Source organism: Sorex araneus, chromosome 6 (genome assembly GCF_027595985.1).
Source record: "Sorex araneus isolate mSorAra2 chromosome 6, mSorAra2.pri, whole genome shotgun sequence".
In the NCBI taxonomy this organism is placed as follows: domain Eukaryota; kingdom Metazoa; phylum Chordata; class Mammalia; order Eulipotyphla; family Soricidae; genus Sorex; species Sorex araneus.
This window is the reverse complement of record NC_073307.1, coordinates 72,514,215-72,538,943: the sequence shown is the minus strand read 5'-3', so window position 1 is coordinate 72,538,943 and position 24,729 is coordinate 72,514,215. Positions and strand designations below refer to the sequence as shown.

Here is a 24,729-nt window from a genome sequence, read left to right as displayed (position 1 = left end):
TTGGGCAGGCCACCAGGCCAACCCCCCCACCCAAAGATTTACCCCAGTCTGTTCAGTCATGTGTGGGTCTCAGATTAACTGTGGCTTTTGATCTCTTTCAAGATTTATCTAATGTGTCTCTGAAATAAGGCCAATAAATGAGCTTATACAGCTGAGCCAGAGGTGGTTTGTGGGTGTGTCTCCCACATACCTAATTTTTGACTGTTTAATTTCTTGGTAAACTTGGTCTCAAGTTGCTGGCATCTGGCCAAAGGCACAGCAGCAATTTTGAGGTACCAGAAAGTTTGAAGGCGCCATCAGGCTGTTGATACACTCACCCTGCAGGCACAGGTTGACTTGTTGGCGACACCATACTCTCTATAATTTTATTTTTAAATCACATTCAGTTATAAAATTTGTGCTTTCAAGTAGAAAATTTCCCCATAATAATAATTATCAGGAATTTTACTCTAGCTAACTATATTCAATTTTTTTCTTATTTTTAAATCTTTTTGCTCATTTCTTTTATGAGAAATGTTGGGAAGTACTTCCTCAAAGCATAGTTACACCTAAAGAAATTCATTCTTTTTATTGCAAGAAAATCAAATAAGTAGGCATATAATAAATGAGATGTATTAAAGAACAATTTGGGTTAAAGAAAGAAACAGAATAGGTTATTCTTAAAACCATAAAAAATATTAGAACAAGGAGAAAACTTTTTAAAAAAGTTTTTTTTTTTGTAAATAGTTGTTGAAGACATACAGCTTTTAATTTTGTATAGCAGGAAAGAAGGATCAATAGGTAAACATTAACTATCACAATATTAAACTAAGTATTTGATTTATTTATATCATTTACTTCATTAAATATAAAAAGTTCTACAAGGCTAGTCAGAATATCATGCTCATGAAGACCAGAAAAAATTTTATGAGAGAAGCCACATATTCTGGCTGCTCAGTCACTGCCTTTATCCACCACTCTGCACCTTCCTTTCAGATCATCTTCTCAAATTATCCATAGGAGATTTATTCACATACTCAATAGAAAAATATTTCTAATTATATCCAACCATTCTTAATATGAATGAGAATTATGCAGGGATGCAGGATTGCCAAGACTTTTTTGCCAAACAATTCCTTTTGACTTAAGAAAGAAGAGGCAGCTGCATTGTTTCCATAGCTATCCATATAAAAGAGCCCTTGGAATGAGACTGACTCGTCCTGCTTTAAAAAGCTCCAAGGTAAGTAGGAAGGAGACAGGACTTGGAGACTGTGGCCACGCTGCCGTGTGCTCGCTGCAGACACTAGCTCTGGTGCTGCTCCTGACCAGGCATGTCTCACACCCCCAACTATAGATGTCTTTTGTTCATAATAAGTAATGATACAAATGGGATAGTTTTGTTTATGAATTAATAAATCAAGTACCTCTCTCTTTTTTCCAGAACTGTCCTGCTTTTGGCTACAACTTCTCACTTGCTGAAAAGGTAAGATTTGTAAGAGTCCCGGGATAGGAATTTGTGTTACTTAGCAACCTTCAGAAAAAATGCTTGTCTCAGAAAATACCTTATACTGTACTTTTGGAAAGCTGTTAGAAGGAGAGAGGGAGTTCTTTCCTAATAATAATGCATGATTCTTCACTTATGACTAAATCACTGATGGAGCGACATCTCAAAAAGTATTGTTGATAGATGATTATTTTAATTCTTTAGGAAAAAATAACCACTAGCATTCCCTTGATAAAAAATCCTCAAATTTGATTAAAATGTATTTTGACACTAGGAGTTCATTTGGTAAATATGATGTCCAATAAATATGATATGAAGTACCTAGGAAAATGCTTGATTGAAATTTAATATCTTGCAAAATATGATCTTACCAAGTTTGCATAAAAACAATACACTGGAACTTTTGTTAGATCTATATAACAAAGATATTACCCTTTTTTACCTCTACATTTAGAGAGAGAGAGAGAGATTGGTGGGCAGCTGATTGAAGTGAGTTGAAAGTAATTTGATCTTATGGTGACAGAAGTAGTAAACCTTTCTACTGATACCACTGACAACCTACAGATAACATAAAATGGAGCCTGCTTTCTTCAAAGGAAAACTGAAGAAGGAATAGAAAAGAAAGTCTTTTAATATAGAAAGAAGAGGATGATATTACAAAGAATTTTATCCTCAATTAATTTATCAATACAGATCAACTATATTTGGCTTGCAAAGAAAAATATTAGAAAAACTCTTGTAACTAATTTGGCTTTAAAGTCAAAACTAGGTAAACAAAATTGCAATATTCAAACCACTGAACTCAAGCACTTCTGTCTCAACACCTAAAGGAGGAAAACAAAATTTTATTACACTTTATGGTGAGAGATCAAACTTTGTGATGTTAAAATCAATGAAATTTTATGTATAAATGGTAGCTTGTAGCTTGAACCATTTAAAATTGCTTTTTTCTATCATCATTTAACTTTTTTCAAAGTATCTTGATTATATCTCATGAGCTGTGAATGAACAAAAAACAGTTATTATAATTCATATTCTAAAAAATGGAGATACTAGGGCTCTAAAAGGTCAATTATCTTACCCAAGGTGGAAATCAGTATTCTGAAACTACAATTTGGCCCTTTTATTATAATGCACCAGGATGAAAGAACATATTGCATAGAAAATCTTGAGTTTTACATACTGAGTGATTCCCACATGGTTGTGACTATAACTTGCTTATAAATAAGTAATCTTGTTGTACTGTAGAATTTCTGAGTAGGGCCATGGCCTACCATCAATATTGATATTTAATGATGTACAAGACAATCCATAATCATAATCATTCTTCATCTTCTCTAGGACCTCTGAATCGGCAGCCATGAGCTCTGATTCGGAAATGGCTGTTTTTGGGGAGGCTGCTCCTTACCTCCGAAAGTCTGAAAAGGAGCGCATTGAGGCCCAGAACAGGCCCTTTGATGCCAAGACATCTGTGTTTGTGGTGGATGCTAAGGAATCTTTTGTAAAAGGGACTATTCAAAGCAGAGAATCAGGAAAAGTGACAGTGAAGACTGAAGGGGGAGCGGTTAGTAGAGCCTCAAGTGACCACCACATTTTATTTATATTTTTGTTTGGTCTCTCGACCAACATAAATAGTTATCTTTCCTGTTTACCAGACGGTGACAGTGAAAGATGACCAAGTCTACCCCATGAACCCTCCGAAATATGACAAGATTGAGGACATGGCCATGATGACTCACTTGCATGAGCCTGCTGTGCTGTACAACCTCAAAGAGCGTTATGCAGCCTGGATGATCTATGTGAGTGCCTGCAACGCCCCTCACCTGCCACCCCCACACCTGTATCTTCATCACCATGGATGTTTCAGCTCATTTTTCTTACTGTGGTATAGAGAGGTTGCAACCCATTGCCTATTTTACTTTCACTAATAGTATAACTGTGAAAAGATTTGCTTACTGTCATTGTAAGGCACCTCATCCTTTGTTTCTCATCCAAGGGAGGGGCAGGCCACTGTGCCTGTGAACTGGTCAGCAGAAGATCCCCTGAACAACAATGGAGCAGTACTCATAAATGTAGCTACATTTATATGCATTTACTCACTTTCAGCAGCCTAATTATCTAAAGGAGAAGAGCTTATATTTTAACACTTTGAAATGTTTATAAAGATAAAATTTCACTCCACCAAAACAAATATTTATATTTATGTAATTTCATATGTAATGTCATCTCCTTAATGAAGTTCTTCCAACTGCCTCTAGAAGTTATTATGTCCTGTTGTTTCTGCATTTTCAACAATACTGACAATGTCTTCCACCATGGTTCATATATGTATTTGTCTCTATGTACACTGGGAACATGATCATGTACATTCAAGAACATGATCTCTTTTATGTGTCATTCTTAAGGTCTTGAGGAAATCTGGCACACATTTAGCACATATTTTATAATTGGATCAACTGTCACGGTGATATTTTGTCACTTATCTAGGGCTTATATTTAGCTGGACAGTACCTATACAGGTTAACTTGGTATTTAAGATCAGCATACATTCTGATAGGTTGTGATATTTATTCTAAATATTGTCAAATATTTTGGAAACTGTGCCTAGTAGATTGTGCAAAGGACTAAGCACATGTTTTGCATGTGGGAATTTCAAGTTCAGTCTTTGCACTGTATGGTACCCCAACCACTACCCTAAGTGACTTCCGAGCTCAGTGAGTGTTCCCAACCTTTACCCTCTCTCATAAAAATAAAACAAAAAATAAGATTTTGGAAATCTTCCTTTGGTAACCATATGGAAATAAAACTTTGTGTTTTACTTATATTATGACAATATTAGTTTGCAAATAGTTTGCAAATATTACTGGATATGCTCGTGTTTACCAATATAAATGTTGATTTTATATTGTCTTAAGAAGACTGAATTTTAGTTCACCTAACTATTCTGATATCTCTGGCACTTAGGCTGTGTCCAAATATATGTTTTTCTTAATTCAAATTATAGCAATGCTGTAAAAGACATATCTATTTCTTAATAAATAGTAAAAATATCCCATAGTTTACATTAAAAATGCATAATAACTTTTGGAGCTGCTGCTATGCAAAAATTACTGGGTAAATGCAAAAAGAACAGTGAGAAATTTAAATTGTTGTCTCTTCCCTAAGGATTTTTGAACACTCCATGTAGTTTTCATGCTTAACCCTTCAAGAAATACAAATGACTTATAGCACTTCTTTTAGCTAAAATTTATTTAATAAGTGAATTGCACAAAAACTAGGGAAGAATTTTAAGTAATTAATCTTATTCCATTGCCTAGACCTACTCGGGCCTCTTCTGTGTCACCGTCAACCCCTACAAGTGGCTGCCAGTGTATAACCCCGAGGTGGTGGCTGCCTACAGAGGCAAAAAGCGCCAGGAGGCCCCGCCCCACATCTTCTCCATCTCGGACAACGCCTATCAGTTCATGCTGACTGGTGAGTTGGGTGCTGTATATAGGCACCTTTATACAGATGACTCATAGGAAGAGACTTTATTTATTTATTTTCTTTTTGGGTCACACCCGGCGATGCACGGGGTCACTCCTGGCTGTACATTCAGGAATTACTCCTGGCGGTGCTTACGGGACCATATGGGATGCAGGGAATCGAACCCAGTTTGGCCGCATGCAAGGCAAACGCCCTACCCGCTGTGCTATTGCTCGAGCCCCGAAGAAGAGACTTTAGTAGACCCTCTAGTTTAGGCTGGTGTATTTGTGAGGAAAAAGGTCTATAGAAGAGAAAATGGAAAAGAGAACTTACAATTGAAACTGTTACAGAGATTATGGTCTCTTAAGATTTAAAAGTCAACAGATTGGACATAGTGAGAGCTTTTCCTTTTGAATGCTTTAGAAACTAAATCAGTTTGAATAAAAGCATAACACTACAAGTATGTATAACATGCACACTTATACATATGCACTCTTACAAAGAATGTTCATTACAAAGTGTCAAAAAGACAGAAAGTAAAATTTATCTCTGTGGCTTTATCTTCAATTCCATAAATTATGACCAGTGACTAACCTCTCTACAGATGCCATAAATGCCTTACACCGAGAATCAACCCATACTCCAGATACAAAGATGCATAAAAGTATATACATAAAGAGACACATAAAGATGCATAAATGTTTTCCAGCCTATAGAGTTAGGTATATTGATACGAGGTTACTTGTAGAACCTTTACAGCTTAAATAACAATTCTTCATAAAGAGTAAAATGAAAATGGAATTCTATCCCTAAAAAGCAATGTTTACTCCCAAATCTATCAACGTATTGTGTCTCATACTCTAAATATCTTATCAGTGTTAAACAATTACTTCTCATTAATTCTTTTACCTACAATAAATCCATCTATATTAGATGACAACTAACAAAAGTTGTCATCTAAATCCAGCTGAACATTGATGCTTGCTTTTGATATTTGTTTAATGGTAGGGGATTACAAAGAAAAAATCTAATATTTTGATATGCTTACATGTTAATGTTGGGGGAAGGTATAGGGAGAAGTAGCAAGGGTATTCAAAAAGGTTGTGGACCCAGGATCCACAAGTTCTAGTACTGGTGAAAAATAACTAAACTTGTAAACTGCTCATTTAAAGGTTATATTTTACTACCATTTACAAATATGTAAGAACACAGTATTAAATGCCAGTAATGTCTATTTTGCAGATCGGGAGAATCAGTCAATCCTGATTACGTAAGTAGATTTCATATTTTATTCTTATGATTATGAAATATTCAAGTTTTGCTGTCATCTAAATTATTTTTTATTGACAGTGGAGAATCTGGTGCAGGGAAGACTGTGAACACCAAGCGTGTCATCCAGTACTTTGCAACAATTGCAGTTACTGGGGATAAGAAGAAGGAGGAGGCTACTTCTGGCAAAATGCAGGTGAGGGTGATTCCCATAGTCAGAATCATAGCTCTATATGGATCTGAGGAAAGAAATTCATAAGCCCCACATGCTCTCATCTTTTCAGGGGACCCTTGAAGATCAAATCATCAGTGCCAACCCCCTCCTGGAAGCCTTTGGCAATGCCAAGACTGTGAGGAACGACAACTCTTCTCGCTTTGTGAGTCTCTTAGACACTGTTTACTGATGACACTTTATGATATGTTTGAATGTGTTTGAATATGCTCTCATTCACATTATACTGCATCACAGATCTTTACTTTTTTCCAAGTATATAAAGTACAGTTACAAATCCCATCTAAAAAGAGTGTATCTCTCATTACCTATATGCATTCATGCGATTGTGTTTCTGGGAAAAATGCACTGCTAGGATCACAGTTGGAGAGTAGTACATACCAGGCATGTGCTCTAGTTCTTTGAGTTACCTCCCCGGCCCTAGTACTACAGACTTTTTAAAGATAAAAAGAATAATATTACAAATCTTTTAAAGATAAAAATATTATTTTATCTACAATATAGAAGATATACCTTTTATTACATTATTTGATTTAATATTAATGCATCAGCTTTCAAGAGCTTTAAATATAATTTATAAAATCATTTATATGATTTTAAATGAAGATGTTTAAAAAAACAAAGGTGTTTTAAAATCATATGAACAAAGATCTGGGACTGGAGCAATAGTACAGCAGGTAGGGCATTTGCCTTACACGTGGCCGACTGGGTTCAATTCCTCCGTCCCTCTCGTAGAGGCCAGCAATCTACCGAGAGTATTCCGCCCACACAGCAGAGCCTGGCAAGCTCCCCATGGCGTATTCAATATGGCAAAATATTAACAGCAAGTCTCACAATGGAGACGTTACTGGTGCTCACTCAAGCAAATTGATGAACAATGGGACGACAGTGCTATAGTGCTATAAACAAAGATGTTTTAAAATCATATGAATGATTTTTTATGTCAACTTTTCTTTCCAGGGAAAGTTTATCAGAATCCATTTTGGAGCTACAGGAAAACTGGCTTCTGCTGATATTGAAACATGTAAGGACCCTTAATGATTTCTGTTTCTGTGACCTATAAATTGACCAAATGTAAATTTATCTTCCATGAACTCTAACACTCCCTTGTTTTTAATTTATTTCAGATCTATTAGAGAAATCTAGAGTTACTTTTCAGCTTAAGGCTGAAAGGAGCTATCATATATTTTATCAGATCACATCAAATAAGAAACCAGAATTAATTGGTAAGAACGTTATTATTTTTATAGGATCCCTGTAATATCCTCTATTAATGCATGTTCCAACTTCTATTTTATGACAGTTTTATTGATATATGTATATATATCTTATTTTTGAAAGTAGTTTTATAGGTTTGGTTAAAAAATGTTTACATTAAACAAATTGTATATTATAAAAATGTAGAAAGAAAACAAAGACTTAAAATAGTACATGCGAATCTTGTCACTATTAAATAATTTCTACAGGTATCTGGATAAATATTATTTTAGTTATTTTCTGTACATATATCTTTATTTGACATAAGACAGACAGATACATATAGATAATAGCTAAAATCGTGGTTAAATGACCACAAAAAACATTATTAAGCAATAACTATATAGTTTGTCCATGACAATAAATGTAATACCATATTTATTTATAATAGTTGCATATTCTAGCAATAAACATAGCTATTCATTTCTTTTTTAGTGTCTATTTTTGGATTTTTAAATAGTTAACATTCTATTGATTATGCATGTAGATACAGCCTTTTACAATATGTGAAATATCAAAATTCCTATCTCTTATTTTAATGAAGGGAATTAATTTGGTTACCTTTCCTCTGTATCATGTTCTTAGAAATGCTTCTGATTACTACCAACCCATATGATTACCCTTTCATTAGTCAAGGAGAGATCAGTGTGGCCAGCATTAATGATCAAGAAGAATTGATGGCAACGGATGTAAGTTAAACATAAGAAAATTTCAATTATATTGGGTCAGAGCAGTGCAACCTCTATATAAAAATTCTTTTACTAATAAAAGGTCATAAGCTGGTCAAGGGTTAGTATTGATATTCCATCTGGAGTTAACTGACAAGACTAGGATGTGCCCCTTAGGCGTTGTTCACAGATCTGTTATCTCTAAATGTACAACTTATTTTTGTAGTCTTCTTGCTTTACATAATACTGTGTCTAAAAACAACAGTTTCCTTAAATTTAGGATTGTATTCCGAATCTTCAGAGGGCACGCATCTTTAATTCTAGTGCTCTATAGAGCTTTTGTTTGACCAGGGGTCAATATATAAAATTTCAGTAGTCCTGGCTCCCTCTTATTACTGATAATTTGCTGTTTAATCTACAAATTAGGAATGGAAATAGGAATTAATAATAGTGTGATTCATAATCTAATAGTTATTCTCTTGATTGTGTTGGCAGAGTGCTATTGATATTTTGGGTTTTAGTAATGATGAAAAAGTCTCCATTTACAAGCTCACGGGGGCTGTGATGCACTACGGAAACATGAAGTTCAAGCAAAAGCAGCGTGAAGAACAAGCAGAACCAGATGGCACTGAAGGTATTTACTGACTTATTCTGAGTTATTCATCAGATTTCATTTTTTACCCTGTTATCCTTATATTTTCCTAAGAAAACTTTTATATTTTAAGAATCAAGTTTGAAAGTACATCTAGATAATATACTATGTGAATCATATACACATACATATTTAATAGATGGTTTCTGTAATTTCTGAAGTCCTTTTGAATTACTTAAAATAAACATCTTGAACTCACTGAAAAAAGTGGGCAAGAATATTCAAAACGGCATTCAGAAAGCATTGTAGAAAATATCTTTACCAATATTTTTTTAAGTGAGTTGTTTTAGGTCACAACAACATTGTAATTTTTCTGACTCACAGTTGCTGACAAGGCTGCCTATCTCCAGAGCCTGAACTCTGCTGATCTGCTCAAAGCCCTCTGTTACCCCAGGGTCAAGGTCGGCAATGAGTATGTCACCAAAGGTCAAACTGTGGAGCAGGTAGGCACATAATTCAAATTTTCTGCTAGTGACATTATTATTTGTACATTCCTCTAACAAAATCAAGAAACGTGCCTTTGTCTTTTAAGGTGACCAACTCCGTGGGTGCTCTGGCCAAAGCCTTGTATGAGAAGATGTTCCTGTGGATGGTCACCCGCATCAACCAGCAGCTGGACACCAAGCAGCCCAGACAGTATTTCATCGGGGTCTTGGACATTGCAGGCTTTGAGATCTTTGATGTGAGTGGTAGCTGGTCAGCCATGATTTTAGAGTAAGGCAATGGAAATAACAGAAAGAAATATGAGAATACTATAACCTCTATTTACAATTTTTTTATTAGCGAATCACTGTGAGGTACAGTTACATGCTTACAAATTTTTGTGCTTGCATTTCAGTCATACAATTATCGAGTACCCATCCCTCCACCAGTGCCCATTTTCCACCATCAATCGTCCCAGCATCCCTCCCATGACCCTCATCCCTCCACCCCACCCCACCTCTGTGGCGGGGAATTTCCTTTTACTCCCTCTCTCTTTTGGGGTGTTGTGGTTTGCCCTCTATTTACAATTTCTAAAAATCTATACTAATAGAGTGATTTCATAGTTATCAATCATTTATTGTAGTTTCATGAGAAATACTGCACTTATTCAGTACTTTAACTTGCTAAGGTAAGGCAACTAGGTTAAACTCCAAAGGAGGTTAATAATTAACTTGATGGAGGATTGGAAGAGGGTATAGGGAAGGAGGAAAAAAGTGAACTAAAAGTGAAGCAAGGAAAGTGATGGAAATGGCAGTACAGTAACTTTGTACATGAGAACTGTAGACATTAACTTTAATGTAACCATATCATATAGAAGCAAATTAAAAAAAAATTCTTAAAAGAAAACTCATTTGGAGCGGGGCATTGCAGGGGAATAGTACATGATGTAGGACACTTACTTTGCATGCTGCTGACTTGGCTTTCATCCCTGGTATCCCATATTGTCCTGAGTCCTGCCAGAAGTGACCCTTGAGTGGAGAGGCAGGAATAAGCCCTGAACACCAATGGATGTGGCTCCAAAACAGAACAAAAATTCACTTGGGAGGGAGAGGATTAGAAACCACAATGCAAAATATAGTTAAAAAATTATCAAGGGAAAAATGTGCAACATATATTATGTTTAGAATATATGGTGGAGAAATTATTTAGCAATAGTTAGGTAAGACAAAAGAGTTTAATATAAGTGAGTGGTGTTTTAAAAGCCTGCATTGTTCTCATTGATGTGATTTCAAGGGGCAAACGTTCATATGATGTTATTATTTTTTGTTTTTTTCTTTCCATTTATAGAAGCAAAACTTAATAACTACAAAATATGAAAAACAAAGGGAATGTTAACATATATTTACTGTCAACATTTTGGCATTTAAAAGTACTGGCCATGATACTTGCTCTTCATTTTTTTAATTTGATGCTACAGAACAAGCATGATAAGTACTGCTCACTTTAAAAGCTGTCTACAGTAATGATACCAGATACTTTTCCCGCTAGCTTCTAAAAAGTCCCAAATTTGCTTTTAAATAAATCAATAGAAAATGTAGGATTCATTGGGAGTAAATACGGGATGGTTAAATAGGAACTCATGAAAGTATCTGAGGAAATTTAGGGAAGTAATATTAACTTAGGCTTTTGTGTAAAATGAAGGCAAAGAATATAGGTATCACAGGTTCCAATGATTCAGATCTCTATAACCTAAAGGCTATTCGACATATATTTTTAATTAAAAAGCTCTATGTTTAAAATGTTTGATGAGCTAAAGAGAAAAGTGATTGAATCCATTTTTTTAGTTCAACAGCCTGGAGCAGCTGTGCATCAATTTCACCAATGAGAAGCTGCAACAGTTTTTCAACCACCACATGTTCGTGCTGGAGCAGGAGGAGTACAAGAAGGAAGGCATCGAGTGGGAGTTCATCGACTTCGGCATGGACCTGGCCGCCTGCATCGAGCTCATTGAGAAGGTTGTTTTACTTTTTAAAAACAAGGTTTTGTTACATAAAATATCGCTGGAACAATAGAAGAGCGGGTAGGGAGTTTGCCTTGCTTGCGGCCGACTGGGGTTCGATTCCTCCGTCCCTCTCTGAGAGCCTGGCAAGCTACTGAGAGTATCCCACCCGCACGGCAGAGCCTGGCAAGCTCCCCGTGGAGTATTCAATATGCCAAAAACAGTAGTAACAAGTCTCACAATGGAACATTACTGGTGCCCGCTAGAGCAAACCCACTACAGTGCTACATATATATTGAAAAAAAATTATGATTTTGTGTTGTGGTTCTTTTTTCAGCCTATGGGCATCTTCTCCATCCTGGAAGAGGAGTGCATGTTTCCCAAGGCCACAGACACCTCCTTCAAGAACAAGCTGTATGAGCAGCACCTGGGAAAGTCCAACAACTTCCAGAAGCCCAAGGTTGTTAAAGGCAAGGCCGAGGCCCACTTCTCACTTATACACTACGCTGGCACAGTGGACTACAACATTACTGGTTGGCTTGACAAGAACAAGGACCCCCTGAATGAGACCGTTGTTGGACTGTACCAGAAGTCTTCAATGAAGACTCTTGCTTACCTCTTTTCTGGGGCTCAAACAGCTGAAGCAGGTAATGGTCAAAAAATCTAATTTTTCTCTTAATGATGAGTTGGTTCCAGTTACTTCATAGTCCTGGCAGAAGAGTTGCAGGACTAGGTTCATTGTTCCTCCTAGTTTTTTAAGTAATTGTGATATGAGTTTTATTTATACATTGTGGTGCACCCAACCAGCACTGATAGAACCTATTGCAAATAGAATTATCAAATCTTAGTTTCATAATTTTCTCCTTCTTCTTCCACACCTATTGGTTCTTGAGATTCTAGAGAGAATAAAGTCAAACAGTGGCAAATCTCTGCCACCCCTTATTAGATTCTGTAGATGATTTTAAAAAGTAACTCGTGCCCCAATCAACCAGAAAGTTGAATACTTAACTTCATGTTAGAGAAAAAATATCACAGACAGTGCATGTAAATTGACATAACAAGAGGAGTTTTTCAATCTCAAAGACAGAGAGAACGTAAGTGTTGAGAAATGCTCCACTTGATCACTGTATCACTGTAGCACTGACATCCCATTGCTCATTGATTTGCTCGAGTGGGCACCTGTAACGTCTCCATTGTAAGACTTGTTACTGTTTTGACATATCAAATATGCCATGGGTAGCTTGCCAGGTTCTGCCGTGTGGGCGAGATACTCTCGATAGCTTGCCAGGCTTTCTGAGAGGGACGGAGGAATCAAACCCGGGTTGGCCACATGCAAGACAAATGCCCTACCCGCTGTGCTATTGCTCCACTTGATAAAAAAGAAAATTTCAAATGGGCCTTTTGACTCAAAACCATATTTAAATGATTTGCTTTTTTTCTCAGAGGCAAGTAGCGGTGGGGCTGCCAAGAAAGGTGCTAAGAAGAAGGGATCTTCTTTCCAGACTGTGTCTGCCCTTTTCAGAGTAAGGAAGATGCTTTGTGCACTTTTCAGTTACTTTGGAAATTTGATTTTTTTAAAAAACAGGATCTTATGTCCATATGTTTTTTAGAAAAGGATTGAAATTAACAGACTCCTTTGGTCTAGCTTTGGAGAGAGGGAATTTAAATTACTCCAAAATCACTAGCTCATCTTTCATGCCAAGTTTAACAATGAAAAATATTTCATAAGAACTTTGTAATGTACTTGTCAAGGCAGGAAATGGGAGCAGGGGGTGAGGGAGAACTGAGTATATGAACACCAGTGGAAGGAAGTTGACACTGAAGGTGAGATTGCTGTTGATATATTATTTGCCTAAAAGTCAACTAACAATTAATTTGTTAGAGTTCTTTAATCAAATTTTTAAAATATTTTTTAAAATATAGCTCTGCTGTTCATAATCTAGTTTAATCATATAAACAATCATGACTCAGAAAGAGGAAGTTATGTTTCTGAGAAAAAAATTGTGTAGGTTTTCACTTTCTTAATGTATAACAATGTGATTTAGTGGAAAAATATGTGGGATAGATCACCTAGCATGGGAATGCAATGGTCTTGTGAATTTTTGTGGTATACAAGAACTAGGGTGGAAAGAAGGAGTGTGGTTCCATACAGTGAACCTAATTTTATATCAGATTGCTCCTACAAATTGAAGAAGAGAATTATAGGGCTAAGGATGAACCTGTCTTTTAGAAGTATTCAAAGTTATTACTTTAAGGCGAAAATGACCCAAACTGGTTATTCAATTCTACCTTATACAATGATATTTATAGACATAATCAAACCCTCAACATTGTGTATAACAGATATTATTTTAATCTTACAGGAGAATTTGAACAAGCTAATGACCAACCTCAGGAGTACCCATCCTCATTTCGTGCGGTGTATTATTCCCAATGAAACGAAAACTCCTGGTAAGAAGTTCTGGCGTGAAAATAAAGAATGACCGACACACCCTCTTTTACAAAGCTGTAGTGAAATACCTGTGCTTTCAGGGGCCATGGAGCATGAGCTCGTCCTGCACCAGCTGAGGTGTAATGGGGTGCTGGAAGGGATCCGCATCTGCAGGAAGGGGTTCCCCAGCAGGATCCTCTATGCGGATTTTAAGCAGAGGTTTGTCTCTCCTCTTACTGTGTAGACTAAAACTTCAGCATAAATTTCAAACCAAACGATTTATTGAAAATATATGACTCTACCTGACATTTTAAATTTTTCATAGGAGGATGAAAATTATGTCTCAGAGCACCTTTAAAATATGTCTACCAGTTTCAAGTGCTTTGAGAACTTTTCTTTTATTCTTGACAAGTTTCTGATTTAGTACTTAAGTGTATACACTATTCTTGACAATTAGGAAAGGTTCCATTTTTGACATTTTAATTATTTGAATGATCTAATTTAATATTTACAATCATCAAAGTATTATCAATACCTCAAAAATAAGTTATAAATCTACCAGATTTTTTGGTCACTGTGTTGCAATATTTTAATCTTAACTGGAATATACACAATTGTAAAAGTGTGAATTTCAAACACAAAATGGAAACCCATTACTATTGCCTTGTTTTAAGCATACAATATTAGTAGATGTTTTGCTTATCTTTTATTTCTTTTTTCCTTTTTCTTTTGTATTGATTCACTGTGAGATAGACCCTTACACAGATGTTCATGATTAGATTTCAGTCAAACAGTATTCCAATACTCATCCCTCCACCAGTGTACATTTTCCAGCACCAGTTTACCCAGGATACCTCTCTTCACTCCCTACCCCAATCCCTTGCCTGCCTCTATGGCAGGTGCTTTTCTTATTCTCTCTCTCTTTCTCTTTCTCTCTCTCTCACTCTCTCTCTTTCTTTTTGGGCATTGTGGCTTGCTATATTGATAGTGCAAGGTTATCAGGAATATAACTTTACCTACTTTTAACACTCAGATCTCGTCCAGTGTGATCACTCCCAGCTATTATTATCATGCCGGTCTATTCTCTATCTCACCTGCCCTCAGCTCCACACACACTTGTGTTTAGTTCTAACCATGGACCAGTCCTCTTGGCCACTGTTTTCTCTGGCCATGGATATTATGTTGGCCATCGCTAACATATTTTCTACTATATATGTTATATACCACAAATGAATGCAGTCATTCTATATCTGTCCTCCTTTTGACTCATTTCACTCAGCATTATATACTGCATGTCAATCCATTTATAGGAAAATTTTATGACTTTATTTTTCCTTGTTAGAAAAAATGCATAGTATTCCATTGTGTAGATGTGCCATGATGGGCACTCAGGTTATTTCCAGATGCTGGTTATGGTGAATAGTGCTGCAGTGAACATAGGAGTGCAGATCGTGTTTCTGCTGTATTTTTGGACCCCCAGGGAATAGTCCAAGAAGTGGTATTGTTGAGTCAAATGGGAGCTCAATTTCTAGTTTTTGGAGAAACATCCATATTGTTTTTCAAAAAGGCTGGACCAGTCAGCGTTCCCACCAATGAAGGAGAATCCCTTTCTCCACATATCCATGCAAACACTGGTTGCTCTTGTTCTTCTGGATGTGTGCAGTCTCTGTGGTGTGTTATGGTATCTCATTGTTGTTTTGATCTGCATCTCCATGATGATTAGTGATGAGGAGCATTTTTTTATGTGCCTTTTGTCCATTCAAATTTTTTTGAGAAAGTTTCTATTCATTTCATCACATTTTCTTATGAGATTGTGAGTTTTTTATTGTAGCGTCAACCAGTGCATTGTATATCTTTGATATTAACCCCTTACCAGAAGGGTATTGGGTCAATATCCTTTCCCATTTCATAGGCTGTCTTTGTATTCTGATCACTGTTTCTTTTGAGGTGCAGAAGCTTCTTAGTTTAAGATAGCCCCACTTGTTTATCTTTTCTTCCACTTTCTTGGTCAGTGGCATTTCATATTTTAAAATAACTTTACCTTCAGTATCATGGAGGGGTTTTGCCAGCATTTTCTCCAATGTACCTTATGGATTTTCATCTGATGTTGAGGTCTTCAATCCATTTTGATCTGACTTCTATGTATGGTGTTAGATAGAGGTCTGAGCCTCCTTTTTTTTGCATGTAGTTGTCCAGTTTTGCAAGCAGCACTTGTTAAAGAGGCTTTCCTTGCTCTACTTCTTATTTTTTGCTCCCTTATCAGAGATTAAATGATCATATATTTCAGGGTGCGTGTAAGGATGTTCAACCCTAACCCACTGATCTGAGGATATGTCTTATTGCAATACCACGTTGTTTTGATTATTACCACTTTGCAGTACAGTTTGAAAGTGGGGAAGGTGATGCCTCCCATTTTTTCCCCCTCCCAGAGTGGCTTGAGCTATTTGTGGGGACTTACTGTTTTATACGAATTTCAGTAGTGTTTGATCAATTTCTTTGAAAAATGCCATAGGTAACAATAGGGATCACATTGGATCTTTGTAATTCTTTGGGGAATATTGCCATTTTGACAATGTTAATTCTACCAATCCATGAGCAGGAGATATGTTTCCATTTCTTCGTGTCCTTTTTTATTTCTTGAAGTACCGTTTTGTAGTTTTCTTTGTATAGGTCCTTTACCTCCTGATTTGCAGGCACTTGATTTTCTGAGGCATGATTTTGAATCGGATTTATTTATATCTTTCTTCTATTTCATTATTTGCCTATAGGAAAGTCATGAACTTTTGGGTATTGATGATGTAGCCTGTGACATTACTATACAAATCAATTGTTTCTATGAGCTTCTTGGTAGAGACTCTAGGGTTCTCTGAGTATAGTGTCATGTCATCTGCAAATAGTGAGAGCTTGATTTTTTCCTTTCCTATCTGGATGGCCTTACTATCTTTTTCTTTCCTAACTGCTATGGCAAGTACTTCCATGTTGATGTATACTATATTGAATAGAAGTGGCAAGATTAGGCATCCTTGTTTTGTCCCTTATTGTAGATAGCAGGCTTTTAGTTTTTCCCCACTGAGAATAATGCTTGCCATGGGCTTATGGTAGATGGCTTTGATTATATTGAAGAAAGTTCCTTCAATTCACATTTTACTGAGAGTTTTCATAATAAACTCTTACTGGGTATTGTCAAATGCTTTCTCTGCATCTATTGATATGATCATATGGTTTAATCTTTTCTTTTATTGATATGATAGATTATGTTGATTGACTTGTAAATGTTGTACCAAAATTGCATCTCTGGGATGAATCCCACTTGGTCACGGTGTATGCTCTTTTTGATAAGTCATTGGATTTTATTTGCTAATATTTTGTTGAGGATTTTTGCATCTGTGTTCATCAGGGATATTGGCCTGCAATTTTCTTTTTGTGTGTGGAGTCTCTGTCTGCTTTTTGTATTAGGGTGATATGTACCTCATAGAAACTGGGAGAGTTTCTGTTTCTTCAATTTCCTGTAAAAGCTTTAAAAGAACTGGCAGTAGGTTCTCTTCAAATGTTTGAAAAAATTCACTAGTGAATTCATCTTAACCTGGACTTTAGTTTTGGGGAAGACTTTAAATTACTGTTTCAATTTTCTTGATAGTGATAGATCTATTCATGTATTCCAAATTTTCTTGGCTCAGCCTTGGGAGGTTATAGGAAACCAGGAAATTACCCATATCCTTAAGGTTCTCTTGTTTCATGGCATACAGACTTTCAAAACAGTCTCTGCTGATCTTTTGCATTTATTTGGATTCTGTTGTGATATTCCCCTTTTCGTCTCTGATTCAGTTTATTAGGGTTATCTCTCTGTCTCTTTGTGAGTCTTGTTATCAATCTTGTTTGTTTTTTAATCTTGGTTTATCAATCTTGTTTATTTTTTACAAGAATGAGCTCTTGGTTTCATTGATCTTTTAGGTTATTTCTTGGGAATCCAGCTCATTGATTTCTGCTCTAAGTTTTTTTTTTTTTTTTTTTTTTTTTTTTTTTTTTTTTCTTTTTGGGTCACACCCAGCAATGCACAGGGGTTACTCCTGGTTCTACACTCAGGAATTACCCCTGGCGGTGCTCAGGGGACCATATGGGATGCTGGGATTCGAACCTGGGTCAGCCTGGGTTGGCCGCGTGCAAGGCAAGCGCCCTACCCGCTGTGCTATTGCTCCAGCCCCTCTGCTCTAAGTTTTATTATTTCTTTCTTCCTGTCTGTTTGGGCTCCTTTTGTTGGTCATTTTCTAAGATCTTAAACTGTGAAGTCAAGTTATTTATGTGGGTCCTTTATTCCTTCCTGATATTCCTTCATAGCTACAGATGTTTCCCTTAATACTGTTTTAGCTGTGTCCCACATGTTCTGGTCGCATGTGTCTTCATTCTCATTTGTTTCCAGAAATCTTTTGATTTCTTCCTTGATTTCCTTTCTGACCCACTGTTTTTTCAGCATTGTGCTATTTAATTTCCAGGTGTTTGATTTGATTCTCCATGTCTCTGTGTAATCAACTTCTATCTTCAGTGCACCAGGGTTTGAAAAGATAGTTGAAACAATTTCTATCTTCCTGATTCTATTCAGATATATTTTGTTCCCCAGCACATGGTCTATCTTGGAAAATGTTCTATGTGCACTGGAAAAGATGTGTATTGAGTTTGGGGGGATTAATACATCTATTAGCTCTGTATACATCTATTAGTCCTCTCTCTTTCATTTCTTCCTTCAAAGCCAGTTTTTGATTTTTAGTCTTGTTGATCTATCAGGAGTTAATAAGGGGGCGTTGAAGTCTCTGACTATTATTTTGTTGCTACCAATATCCTCCTTGAAGTCTATTAGCAGTTGTTTTAAGTATTTTACTGACCCCTCATTGAGTACATATATGTTTTGGAATATAATTTCTTCCTGATGCACATATTCCTTGATTATTAAAAAATGGCCTTCACTGTCCCTTCTAATCTTTTTCAGCCTGAAATCTATGTTTTTGGATACTCGTATGGCCACCCTGTTTTTTTTTGAGGGAGTTGTTTGCTTGAAGGATTGTTTTCCATTCTTTGACTTTGACTCTATGTTTGCTCTGATTGTTCAGATGTGTTTCTTGTAGGTAGCAGAATATTGGATTCAGTTTTTTAATCCATTTTGCACACTGTGCCTCTTAATTGGTGCATTTAGACCATTGACATTGAAAGAGATTATTGTCAGGAAGTTTGTGTCATCTTTCTGTACAGGTTTGTTGTGCTTACGAGGTTTGTTTTGTCTTATGCATGCCCCTTCACTCCTTCTTTCAAGCTTGGGTTTGAATCTATGAAGTTCCTGAGCTGTTGTTTATTCATGAAATATTGTATCATTCCCTCAAGTCTGAGTGAGAGTCTAGCCAGATACAGTATTCTTTGTGAGGCATTCATTTCATTGATTTTTTTTTTCTATATCCCACCGATATCTTTGGGCTTGGACAGTTTCCTCTGATAAGTCTGCTGTAAATTTAAGGGGTGCTCCAGTTTACGTGATTTTCTTCTTTGACCTTGCTGCTTACAGTATTGTGTTTCTATATGTGATATTCCTCATTCTGGTTATGATATGTCTCAGAATCTCTTTATTAGGGTCTCTTTTAGCTGGTACTCTTCGGGCTCCTTGGATCTGAATGCCTGCATTCTTCAGCTCTGGGAACTTCTCAGCAATGACATATTTACTGTTATCACTTGGGGTTACCTTTATCCTTCTGGTACTTCAATGATTCTTATGTAATTTCTCTTTAGTTCATACCCTAGATCTCTTATTCGCCCTTGAGTTATTTGAGGTCCTTTTCCATTATATGTTGTTCCCTGTATGCTTTCTGCAGCTCATCTTCAAGTTCACTGATTCTGTCTTCAGCTGTTGTCATTCTACTGTTAAGGTACTCACTGAGTTTCTAATTTCATCTACCGAATTCTTTATTAGTGACATTTCTGTTTGTAGCTTTCTTATTTCTGCTCTCATGTCTTCCTGTATTTTATTGGCTGTTGTTCCACTGTTCCTTTTATATCTTCCTTTAATTTCCTGGATACCTGTTCCACCTTTTCTTTGAGCTCATTAAACATCCTCAACATTTCATCTCTAATTCTTTATCAGAGAGATTGTATTTGTGTGTATTCTCTGTTGAAGCTTCTGGGTTCTTTTCTTTATCCACTCCTTGTTGTGGGGATTTGCGCTCTGTAATTTGTGCTCTTTCTTCATGTTGCTGTAATGGTTCCTTCATGTTGCTCTTTCTTCATGTTGCTGTAATGTAAACTGGTGGGTCCCTCCAGTTTACTATGTGTCCCCGTCTTGTAGCAAGGTAGGATCCTGGATGAGCTTGATCGATGGTGGTCTCCTTCTTCCCCTTCAAGATTATAAACTTCCTCTTTTGTGCTCTTGTGTGACTTATGTGGGGCCTCTAATTCAATTTCAGGGGACACGTTCTTTTACATGTTGTTGTTCAGGTTCTTGTGTTAACCATTCATTATTTTGGTGAACTTGGGGATTATTTTGATTGGAATAGGCTAGTGGCCAATTGCTGTAATGTGTTTGGGATAGCCAGGCTATCCTTGTAAGAATTAGGTAATGGAGGTTGAGATATGAGTCCAAAGCACTATGAAAGGGGAAATTAACTTTGGCTGTGTGAGTGGTCAGTGCCCTGGTGGTCATGCCCCCCATAGCCTCTGTAACTCTGGGGGAAAGTTTCCACATTGGTGGCAGTCCTGGGTTAGAGTTCTACTTCCAGAGTACTTGTAAAACTGTAGGAAGCCCAATTCTCCTAGGTGCTCCTGTGGGTATCTTAGCTGAGGAAAAGGCTTCCAGCTCACTGTGGCTGTTTGCGTGGTATTGTCTACCAGATTCTTCAATAGCAGGATTACTATTCTTGGTTCAAAGAATCTTAACAAGAAAACACATCTAGCAAGTACAGCGTACTGCTTTTTCTTGGTGTTTCTCAGTTGCTTGTCTCTGGACTAGTGCTCGTCCATGATGAGGTCACTTATACTTAATCTAATAGGGTGTGATTGAATAAAAGTTTAATTTTATAATAACCGGCACATAAAAATATTATAAATATTTTAATTTATGCATATTTTTCTGAAAATAATCAAAGTGTCTTTCTTAATTTTTACCAGTCTGGAGGAGTAAATGATGTTGGAAAACACTGAACTGCACACTATGTGAAAAAGATTATATAATTCTTCCTTTAGAATAAAGTCTAAGGAGACAGAAACTTACAACTATGCAGCGAGTAAAATGTAGCAAAACTAGATAGCCAATACTAAAATGATATTCCATTTATTCAGAATCCTGTACAGAGTCCATGGATAAAAAAACATATTTGGAAAGTATGTTTCTGGTGAACCAATCAATATTTATTATCTAATATATGTATATTTAATATATTTTAATAATACTACTATCTTGCTGTATATAAATGAGTAATAAATTACTATTTATTACTTATACTATGTTACTATTTCCTTTACGTGTTACTATATAATGCAACAGGTAAGATATTACTATATTAGAAATAAATACTAATATATTATTATCAATATTACTAATATTACTAACATATTGTTATTTATTGATAGCTTCAAATTGAGTTTTACAAAAGTTTATGTATTTTAACAGATACAAGGTGTTAAATGCGAGTGCAATACCTGAGGGACAATTCATTGATAGCAAGAAGGCTTCTGAGAAGCTCCTTGGGTCCATCGACATTGACCACACCCAGTATAAATTTGGACACACAAAGGTAACAATCCCTAAAATCTACATGACAAGATTCCTGTGCTTCAAAGTTGATGCAGGGTTTCTAAACATCAACTCTGCCCACACACAGGTCTTTTTCAAAGCTGGTCTTCTGGGGCTTCTAGAGGAGATGCGAGATGAAAAGTTAGCCCAACTGATCACTCGAACCCAGGCCATGTGCAGAGGGTACTTGGCAAGAGTGGAGTACCAGAAAATGGTGGAAAGAAGGTACAAACTCATGAAATTTAAAGTAGGCCTAAATGCATATAGTTTTTATTTACTAAGAGGAAACTTGTCTTTTCATGTTTCCATAGTAAGGAAAACTTTTCTAGCACCCAGTTCTAATATGAATTTATTTTGTAGTTTATTAATGTGAGATACTTAATTCCATATATTATCAACCATGATTTTATACAAAATACACAAATAGCATATTTAATAATTTCTCCATTATGATTTTTAAACATCAAAGACTGCAAAATTGTGTTTCTCTAAGTTAACATAATGTTATAAAGGTATACAACTTTTAATAATTTAAGAGTTCTGAGACATCTAAAAATAGACACCTTAAATTTCAGAATGTACATGAACAGGACTCATAGTGATAAATGCATTTTATTTTATTTTTTATTTATTTACTTAATTTTGGTTTTTGACCCACATCTGGCACTCACAGGCATTACTCCTGACTCTGCACTCAGGAATCTTTCCGGGTAGCACTTAGGGAAATATATGGGATACCAGGGATCAAACCCTGTCGTGCTTATCCCCTGCACTATCATTCCAGCCTCTGAGGAATGCACTATAAATTGGCAATTGTACATCTATCTATCTATCTATCTATCTATCTATCTATCTATCTATCTATCTATCTATCTATCTGTCTGTCTGCAAATACTGGGGCCATTGAGATAGTACAGCAGGAAGGGCACTTGCCTTGCATGCAACCAACTGGATTCTATCCTGAATTCACCAGGAGTTATCTCTGCACTCAGAGCCAGAGTGGCCTCAACCCCCCAAAAATATGCATAAATAACTCAGATTAAACAATTTTAAACCATGTTTTCTAATATGTTCTGCTTAAATAATAAAGTTGTTTATAAATTTTCATCCTTCTCTATATGTCTCCATACAAATATCCATATCTATATGTATGTATATTTAGGCAGTTAATTATCTACATGAGTTAATCTAATACAATAAAATATTAAAATATAATAAATATTAAAATATAAGACAGAAAATTTCAAATAAATCCTGATTTTTCATGGGTCCTTTTATCCTGTGCTCACTCTTAGTGGGCAGAGAAAAGTTTGTAAAACATTAATGTAAATCATTATATCCTAAAGAGTGGTCCTTGGACTTGCATCATTAACATCTCTTATAAATTTGTTTAAAACTTAACTCTTGGCGTCCCACCTCAAATATTAACATTGTTCTCTGTGGATAAGGTCCAGAAAACAGTATTTTTAAAAGTACATCAAATAATTCTTATAATCTTTAGTTTGACAAGCACTGGTGTAGCTAAGTGGGTGATCATTACTCCCCAGGTGTATTGTTTTCATATGTGCTTTGAAATCAGGATAAGAATATAATGGGAGCATACATCTTAGCACCTACCACCAAATAAATCTCATTTTATATTCCATACCATATCTAATTCCATCATTTCAATTCAAGGGAATCTATCTTCTGTATCCAGTACAATATTCGTGCCTTCATGAATGTCAAGCACTGGCCTTGGATGAAACTGTTCTTCAAAATTAAGCCTCTGCTCAAAAGTGCAGAAACTGAGAAAGAAATGGCCAACATGAAGGAAGAATTTCAGAAAACAAAAGATGATCTTGCCAAGTCAGAGGCAAAAAGGAAGGAACTAGAAGAAAAGATGGTGTCGCTGTTAAAAGAAAAAAATGACTTGCAGCTTCAAGTTCAGTCTGTAAGAAGTGACATCATCCTGGTTATCACTAATAAGGGTCTAAGTGCTAGAACTTTGACCATTGGTATCAAGCAGTTGGGTAGTCTAGTATGGGAGACACTTACCGTAAGTGTAGGAGGTGATACTAATAAAATTAACATATTACTGGATTGCCCAATAAACTACCAAACTCAGACCAGGACAATAAAGTAGACTTGTCTAGAAATGTCTTCCATTCTGAAAATTTTTATCAACTTATAGATTTAAAATCAGTTTGTCTTTGAACATAACTTTCCCAACTAAAACTAATAGCAAAGAAAATATTAAGGGAGGATGGTATGAAAAGTGATTTTTTTCCTTTAAAACTTCCTTGAAATTCTAGATGTTGGCTGGTATAAAATCAAGGCCTATACAGCTGAAAAATGGCAGTACTATATAGAAAATTTCATTGAATTATAATTTTATTATATAAAATATATATTTAAAATTTAAATATAACTATTTATTTTATTCAAAAATGTAAATTTAATCTTTCCAATATACTCATAATAGTGCCTCATCATGTCACTTCTGGACTTCCCCAGAAGCTCCTAAATTTTCTGCCTGCTCCCAATTTTCTTGTCTTCTGTTCATTCTGATCTTTGCTCATTCTTGGATTTATAATTTTTGAACTGTTTCCTTCAACTCTAAAATGTAATATATAAGATTATAGTTTGCTTGGAAGTAATTGAATTGGTTTAGTGTAATTCTAGTACAACACAAAATCATATAGTTTTCCTGTTAAGCTTGGTCTTTTCTGTCAAGTGTGAGCCATGTAATAATTCCCTCCTCTATGTTACAGACAGTAAAAGAGAGCTGCTTTTCTGTCCCCACTCCTTTAAATATATATGAAATTATCTTTCATTGTTCCCAGAGAAGTACTTAGAATCTGTCATGTACCAACTGCTCATATAACATATATATGTCAACGCATATATAAGTTTCTAATTTCCTGGTCACCCAACCTTTTTTTTAAGATTAGAAAGTTAAAAGTAATTTTAATAACATCTATGCTTGCTGTGTATATGGGAGAGACTAAAAATGCTAACTTGCCCATATAGCTTCAGACATTAGCTGAAATCTTTAATTAAGACAAGTCTGGACAGGTCAGCTAGGGTGGTTATCAGGGAAGTC

General features: G+C 35.9%; 1 protein-coding gene across 2 annotated transcripts in view; it reads left to right on the top strand.

Annotated features, from left to right (window-relative positions):
- The first annotated feature begins 2,843 nt into the window (after positions 1–2,843).
- Positions 2,844–24,729, top strand: part of MYH2 (myosin heavy chain 2) — a 36,721-nt gene continuing 14,835 nt past the window's right edge. The window contains exons 1-20 of one of the 2 annotated variants that reach the window (XM_004603900.2): positions 2,844–3,047; positions 3,139–3,282; positions 4,801–4,957; positions 6,191–6,218; positions 6,299–6,413; positions 6,502–6,594; positions 7,410–7,473; positions 7,577–7,675; positions 8,292–8,395; positions 8,870–9,008; positions 9,351–9,469; positions 9,559–9,708; positions 11,294–11,464; positions 11,786–12,091; positions 12,894–12,971; positions 13,812–13,899; positions 13,981–14,098; positions 21,522–21,645; positions 21,733–21,869; positions 23,322–23,577. In XM_004603900.2, coding sequence (XP_004603957.1) covers positions 2,844–3,047; positions 3,139–3,282; positions 4,801–4,957; positions 6,191–6,218; positions 6,299–6,413; positions 6,502–6,594; positions 7,410–7,473; positions 7,577–7,675; positions 8,292–8,395; positions 8,870–9,008; positions 9,351–9,469; positions 9,559–9,708; positions 11,294–11,464; positions 11,786–12,091; positions 12,894–12,971; positions 13,812–13,899; positions 13,981–14,098; positions 21,522–21,645; positions 21,733–21,869; positions 23,322–23,577 — 2,694 coding nt within the window. Of the gene's footprint in view, positions 3,048–3,138; positions 3,283–4,800; positions 4,958–6,190; positions 6,219–6,298; positions 6,414–6,501; positions 6,595–7,409; positions 7,474–7,576; positions 7,676–8,291; positions 8,396–8,869; positions 9,009–9,350; positions 9,470–9,558; positions 9,709–11,293; positions 11,465–11,785; positions 12,096–12,891; positions 12,972–13,811; positions 13,900–13,980; positions 14,099–21,521; positions 21,646–21,732; positions 21,870–23,321; positions 23,578–24,729 lie in introns of both variants that reach the window. The other variant, XM_004603899.2, reaches the window with a different exon arrangement.